Source organism: Bos indicus x Bos taurus, chromosome 11, assembly GCF_003369695.1.
Source record: "Bos indicus x Bos taurus breed Angus x Brahman F1 hybrid chromosome 11, Bos_hybrid_MaternalHap_v2.0, whole genome shotgun sequence".
In the NCBI taxonomy this organism is placed as follows: Eukaryota; Metazoa; Chordata; class Mammalia; order Artiodactyla; family Bovidae; genus Bos; species Bos indicus x Bos taurus.
The window spans coordinates 82,784,357-82,791,875 of NC_040086.1; the positions used below are offsets into that span (position 1 = coordinate 82,784,357).

General features: G+C 49.8%; 1 protein-coding gene across 2 annotated transcripts; it reads right to left on the reverse strand.

The window, feature by feature from the left end:
• Positions 1–1,016: 1,016 nt before the first annotated feature.
• On the reverse strand, positions 1,017–6,874 carry FAM84A (family with sequence similarity 84 member A). Of its 2 annotated transcripts, none has more exons than XM_027556039.1 (2): positions 6,562–6,874; positions 1,017–5,647 (listed from the first exon to the last, which is right to left on the reverse strand). In XM_027556039.1, exon 2 carries the CDS (start codon positions 5,609–5,611, stop codon positions 4,718–4,720), a length of 894 nt encoding a protein of 297 aa, XP_027411840.1. In that variant the 5' UTR covers positions 5,612–5,647; positions 6,562–6,874; the 3' UTR covers positions 1,017–4,717. The 2 variants fall into 2 exon arrangements, with proteins under 2 accessions (XP_027411840.1, XP_027411839.1); XM_027556038.1 differs by having other exon boundaries at positions 6,632–6,872.
• Between the last annotated feature and the right edge of the window lie 645 nt (positions 6,875–7,519).

Genomic DNA, 7,519 nt, shown 5'->3' on the forward strand with positions numbered 1-7,519 from the left:
TGTGCCCAGTGCACAGTATGTTTATTTGGGTGCTGTCCATGAACACAATAATCACAAAACTCACCTACAAAAAGAGCAGAGAAGACTATTTTTCCTTTTCCCTAACATATTCACAGGCTTAAATCTCTTACATTGCAAGTTCAGATGAGGTAAACATTCAACCTGTCAGTTAGGAAATCAGAGATTTTATAATTTATGAAATGGTCAGAAAATAAGATCTTAGCTTGACTGTCTTCAGTTAGAATGGAGAACAGATATCCCCTGCTGAAAAGCTTATTAGCTTATTTTATCATCTCATAACCCCTCTGCTTCATCTTGTGTCTTCTCTTTTCTAATCTTTATAGCTTTCCTTTGAGTCTTTGTCAGTTTTAGGGAAGCAAGAAACATAGGCTTCTAAAAGTGAGACTAACTGCAGCTCCCACATTTTCTTCTTTTTTATGCTTCATTTTAGGCAGAGCTACATTGAAGTCCCAGTTCCTCATTATCTATTTTGCACCCTGGAACTTTTCTTCCTGTTTTTGTAGATCTCAAGTCACTCTCCATCTTGATTTTAAATCATTTGCATACATGTGTAGGTGTATAAATCTATATCTCCAAATGAATTCACAATTTCTAGCTATATGTATAAATTTATATATATGTGTACACATATGCAGAGGTGCACATATATATATATATAAATGTGTACATGTATACATACATATGTGAATATGTCAATATATATCTATATCTACATATATTCTCCAAATAGCTAGCAATTCTCAACAAAAATATTGAGTTGGGTCTCAGACAACAATTTTCTAAACACAGTTCCTGATGTTTCCAGAAACCTGAAAGCCTGTGTTTTTCACTTGTGGTCCCTTTCTGCATGTGGCAAATCATGTCTGAAAGGCACACCTAACTACATCTCTTCATTTGTTTAAAAAAAGAGAAAGCAGAAGGTTTCAAAAATAGACAAGTAGATAAAAGTTCATTGGGGAGCTCTATTATGTGTGCACAGTAAGTATCAATTTCACTGGAATTTGACCCTGCTACATTTATTACATACCAATGACAATGAATTCTTAGGGGTGTTGAAAGCACACACACTGCATAATCAATAAGGTAATACTGGAAGACGGTTAGGATAAACTGATTACAACACCAATAGCATACTTTTCTGGAAAAAGAATCATTTTCAAACAAAGGCGTTCACCACGGAAACATAACACAAAGAGGAAGTAAATATCAAAATTTTGAAAATCTAGTAAAATCAGGTCGCATTGAACTTACAGCTGCCTCTGTGTTTGATGCTCTAATCTGACACAAGTGTTTTCTAACTTTGCTTCAGTTAATAAAATACAGTCATGACAGGCATTTAAAATTTTAAATATTGAGGAACTTTATATATATAGGCTAATTAATATACTTTTAATTTAAAATATAAATGCAATACATGTATCTTCTACAAGTTTTTCTTTTTTTTTAAACAAAGAGATATACTTTGGGAATAACAGTGTTTTAGGACTGGTTTGTTTAAAGTATGCCTAGTCTTCCTTCTCCCCATTCCAGGCTCCTTTTTTCTTAGTTATCAAATATGTAACAAAGCACTCCTTGAAGTAAAAATATTCATTTTTTTTGTTTGTTTGTTTTTAGTTATTTGCTCTTCAGAATAACCTTCTGAAAGTGGAGAAAGAATGGGGGTCTTCTAAACCCCATCACTGACAGAACCAACGACCAGCTTAGGCACACTCAACACCGCGAATATTGCTATAAAGTTCTGTTCTCGTGAAGAAAACTAAAAGCCACTACATTCCCGACTTCTATTAAAATGTCAAGAGGCTTTTTGGCTTAATTTCTGTAATTCTGATAACATCCAGAGATATTATATTCATTAAAAAAAAAATCAAGTCTGCTGGTGCCATCTTCTAAGAGAAACTCCACCTTGGTGTCATTCCCATTGTTAAGAGCATTCTAAAACTAGACACATTTTCAGCATAAAATATTAGCCTCTTTATGCTGCACAATGACTGGAATTATTCTGCCACTGGTTATTATTAACATTGACCAATAGGTAATAATTATTTCAGTAGGAATGTGAAGAATATACAGACCTTTCAAGTTCCCTTTGAAACTAATGTTTTTCTCTTGTGAATCTATGGAAGTATCATCAACCCAATCCTTAATAGACCAACATTGTCATGAGGGCTAGTTTGGCTGCCAAACCCATTTGTATTGCTAAACTAGCGTCAGAGAGTAGCAAGCTAAGCGATTCCTCTGTTTTAGTGACGCAAAATCAGATTCTATGCCATCAGAGGAAATATATCTCAGTATCAGGTGTGAAAGACCATTGTTTCTTTTGCTAAAGTCCCACGCTCAGAGTGACAGGTGGAAGACAAAATGTCAAGAAGGAGTCCTGGTTGAACAAGTGCTTAGGATAGTATTTAATACAGCAGAGAGCCAAGATACAGTAGGACACAGTAAAGAATGTGGGCTGTGTAGATACAATATAGAATTTCGATTTAGGATCCACCATCTGTTATTTGAAAGGGGAATAAGGGAAATAAATGATTTTCAGTTCTCCATACATGCAAAGATAAGTTCATTATTACAAAAGTTTTGCTGTTGTATGTGCTGAAAGAAAAGCATAGGCGTTTAAACATTTTTTAAAAAATAAATCACTCAATAGGCTTAAGAAAAATACTCTAGTTCATAGTTCATTGATCTGACCTTTTGACTCAAGATCAGGGAATGAATCCAGGCTGAAAACCAAAAAACAAAACAGAGATGAATCATTTTACCATGAAAAAAAAAAAAAGGCATTTCCAGTCTCAGCTAAACTCGACTAGTTTTTATTGCATTATTTTTGAAATGCCAAGAAACTGGCTTTGGCCATAATATTTGCTGTCCAACTAAATCGCAGCTGTCAGTATGTGATTGCTTGCAACAATTAGCTAAACACTGTTATTTGACAAATTCCCTTGAAAGGGAAATAGATGCTGGAGGTGTGTCTAACACACACTGAGTCAAGTAACAAGTTAATCAGAGGGGGCTGCGCACAGGGAGAGAAGTTAGTAAGTCCTTGACCAAGGAAGGGGTTTCAAACAATCTTACTTTTTTGAAAACCATATGTTCCTCCTGATCCTTGAAGTTCTCTCCAGTCAGGAATAAACTGTGGGACTGGCTAAACAGGAGTCGGGGGAGAAAAGCCACCAATTCTACATTCATTTTTTCAGAAGATCAGGGGAAAGGAAGAAAACAAACAATGCAAGTATGGGATGGTATACAACAAGGAGAAATTAACACCATGGAACCTGCTAGCAATTTCCACCGAACCAGTACACCCCTTAACTGACAGAAATTCATCACAATATACACACCGATTAAAAACTCCACCATTACTCAGGCTGCCCTTAAAGTAAAAAAAAAAAAAAAAATGAACCACAATATTCAAAAACAGAATTCTCATAAGGTTTGAGAAAAATAGAGTGAAAAGGCAATGTTAGCTAAGCTCTTAGCTAAATCCACTCTTAATGGCCCCCAGTATTTAAGCTATCATGGATTAAAGCCATGAAAATAAAAATTTCAATTTGAAATTTTATTAGCATGTTGCTAAAATGGTCAATAAAAAACATCAACATGATCGGCTTTGTTGACAAAGTTGGAAAACTGCTCTTTCTGCTTTTAAAACTTTATTTCCACCTCCCCACCTTCTGAGATTTCTGTTATAGACAAGCCAAACCAAACGTACTGGCTATGGTGCTGGAACAATGCTGGTTTCTGGAATGTTGCCATGTCTTCCCCTCCCTCTCCTCCAACCCCTTTAAAAATGTGGTTATTTTGGAAACGCAGCCCTAGGAGGGAGCCATCTAGGGTTGAGAACAGCACCCTCTTGACAAATTCAATTCGCCGACACCTGGCGAACCTTCCCTTTGTCCGGGGTCGGGGGCGGGACCGGTCCTCCTCACCAAAAGAGCTGCGCCTTCAACCTCCCTGGACCTGGAAGGCATTCCTTCTGTCAGCAGGGGAGACTCACAGGCGGATGCGGGTGGGGAGTGGCGTTCGCTTCCCTGGGTGGAAAGATCGGGAGGCAAACCGTAGTTTAGCCCGGAGCCTGGGATAACAATGTCAGGAGACCCGGGGCTGGAGAGCTGAGGAGTCCCGGGCGGCCTCGGGGTAACCTGGCGTCCCGAAGTGCTCTCTTGTGGAATTATTCACAAGTGCAGAAGGGACAGGCTCGATTTCTTGGAAATCCTGCCGTCTGGGGACACATCCATACTGGAGCGGATCGGTGCCCTGACACACTCGATGCTCACCTCCCACCGGCCTTGTGTGTGCACGTTTGGGGCGCGGTGAAGGTCCCTTTTTCTAGGAGTGATCGAGGGTCAGTCACTGACCAGTGACTCGCGGGGGAGGCCTGGTCCCTGCTCCCCTCGGCCCATTATCCAATCCCCACTTACAACCCAAGGTGGGTAGCGCACGCTGGGTCTCCCAACACCATCACCACCCTTAGGGAGCTCCGCCGAGCGCGCACCGCCCTTTGGGTCCCCGGGCGAGTTCCTGGGACTTCTGCCATCGCCAGAGAGGTGCGAGGCTGAGGCTGCCGCCTGGGAAGCTGGCCGCTGCCGGCTGCCCTTAACAGGGGAGCGGGGGTGGTGAATCGCCGGCCTGGAGCCTGAGGGCGGGGAAGGCGCCAGGAGACCGGAGGGGACGGGCGGCTCCCCCCTCCAGACGACTGCTACTCCTTGTCATCCACGAGGTCCGCGAGCTCCTGGAGCACCCGCAGGCGGCCGCTGGCGTCTATGCGGCGCTTCTCGCGGATGAGGTCTTCCAGGCTGTGAAACCTGGCCGTGTGCACCTTGTTGTCGGCCAGGTGCACCTTGAGATAGTACTGCTGCTGCGGGGGCTGCGTGCCGGCCGGCACCTCCCCGCCCGCCTTGAACTCCCGCTTGCCGAAGCGGCACCAGGCTGCGAAGCTCTCTGAGTTCGTCCAGCAGATCTCTTCGCTCTTGAGGCCCAGGTGGCCGCAGGCGTTCTGCACCACCAGCTCAGCCACCAGGGGACGGTAGCGGTACCAGCTATTCACCACTCGGCCCACGTTGGCCGCGCCCGCCTCGTACAGGCTGTCCTGGCGGATCTCGCCTTGGCACAAGTGGATGATCTGCCCGCCGCCCACGTACACGGCCCAGTGCGGGGCGGGCGCGGGCGGCTCCGGCGCGGGCTGCAGCCACAGCAGCTCCAGCAGGTCGCCTGGCTCGCAGAGTGCCGGCAGGGCGGTGACCGCGTAGACGCTCAGGTCGGCGCCTTGCGGGCCGCCGCTCACTTTGGAAAAGATGCATTCCTGGCCCCGAAAGGCGGAGAACTGAGTTTCGTTGAGGACCAGCTGGTGCAGCAGGTGGTGGTGGTGGTGGTGGTGGTGGTGGCGGCTGGGGCTCTCTGGGCAGGGGGCGCAGCCCGGGGGTGCCTTCACGCCGAACTTGTCGGGCTGGCCGCGTTCGTCCAAGTCCTCCTCTTCATCCGAGAAGAAGTAAGCGACCCCGACCCGCAGCTCGTCCTTTTCGATCCCTGACGGGTCCCCGGTGGGCAGCTCGCTGTAGTTGAGGTGGGTGATGCGGTCCAGTTGGTTGCCCATCAATGAGGCGGCGAGGCGAGGGCCAGGAGCAGGGATCTGCAGAAGCACAGGAGACACGCAGAGAACACGATCAGAGTCGCGCCCGGCCCTCCCCAGGACGAGCGGTGGCCCTGGGACCTGGCCGCCCGAGCGCCTGTCCTCGAGTCAACCGTCCCAGCCGAGTGCCCTTTGCCAACCGGGGGCCAGGACTGGCACAGAAGCCACCGGTCCGCGGACAGTCTCACAGTCTCAGACCCTGTACGGGAACCCGGGTCCAACTCCCACAAGAGAAAAGGCAGGAGGGCTGGAGGGCGTGCAGGGTCCTGGTGGGAAGGACAGGTGGGCTGGGGCAGCGTGGGAGTCAGGACACCCGGGAAAGGACGGAGGGCTGGGCTGGGAGAAGGAAGGGACGCCTCTGGTCCCAGAAGAGCTTGGAGCAAGCTGTGTTCACATGTCAGTCCCCACCCTCCCCAGCCCACCCCTCAGTTTTACACTAGATCACACTCCCCGACAGCGCCTCGCACAATGACAATCGCACACATCACAGGCACTCGCTTGACACCAACAAAATTTTGCACACTTGGGAGTCCAGACGCTGACAGGCTGGTACACTGGTGTGATAATGTCACATGCACACACAATGACAAACCTTCGCAACGACACACTCGGACCCCCACCTTCGCACACAATTCCAATCCCACGCTTGCACGCTCGCCCGGGCACGTACATCCATACTCTCAGGCACACCTGCCCACACAGGCAGGTGCACTCTGCCCCTGAGTTCTCTTGTTCCCCCCCACCCCCCTTGCCAGCCGAGTCAATCTGGCTGCGCCAGGGCGAGGCTGCTCTGTCTAAAATAACCTAACAAAGAGGCCAGGGGAGGACGAGGAAGCCGGTGCGGGGTGCATGTGTGCGGCTGTGGGTTGTGTGACGAGGTCCACTTGCAGCCAAAAGACCCCTGTCCCTCCTACCCGGCACAGGGTCCAAACAATCGGACGAAGAAAACACGTTTCCAAGGCAAAGCAAACCGCCTCTTCGTACCCGTGATTTCCCTGCTCCCGAAACCCCAAACTCCTTTAAAGTCTCCTGGTCCCCATGGGTGCCGCGGAGGTGGTGGTGACGAGCGGGTCCTGGGCGGCGAGCGAGGCTGCGGCTCAGTTCTGCCCCGCGTGGATCGGTGCGGTGCGGTCCCCGGCGCGGTGCCCGTGCGCCTGCCGGTCGGCGGTGGCAGGGGCGCCGGCTCCACCTGGGCAGTCCAGACTCTGTTCTGCCTTCGTGCAGCCCCGCGGACGACTCTTAAGTAGCCGAAGCGGCTGGTTCCAGGGCCCGCCCCGGGACGCGCTCATTGGCTGGGGCGAGTGCCCAGGCCCCGTCAATCTCCGCCGGAGGGGGCGGGGTGCAGGGGCGGGACTCCGGTGCGCGCCCCGCCCCGCCCCCGCGCACCGGAGCGCGCGCCGCCCTCGGGAGCGAGGTGTGAGCGCCTGCCGGGAGCGCGCGAAGGGCCGCCGGCTTACCTGGGCGGCCCGCTTGCCTCCGCGCCCAGCAGCTGCTGCTACGGATCGTAACCGAGCGCACCATCCTCCCGGAATGGTACTCTGCCCGGAAGAACAGATCCAAGCAGTGAAGCTGAATCTGGGGGTGAAAAATCCCCACTGCACCCCGAGCACTTGGCGCGGCCCCAGGGCGAGGAACGCCATTGTTAGAGGCGGGCACCTGGGGCCCTGTCGGGGACCCCTGACCCTGGGTTCCTGAAGCCTCCTGGACTAGTCTGGCGCACAGGCACAAACGTTTTTCCTGCTGGGCGCCGATGCCTTTGAAATTGCGCCTGCGAGGTTTGGCTCCTCTCCTTTGACCCGCTTGAAACTGCTGACCTAGCACTTCCGCCTGATTTAAATGGAGCGCGGTGTCAAATGCGAATAAAAAGTCTGA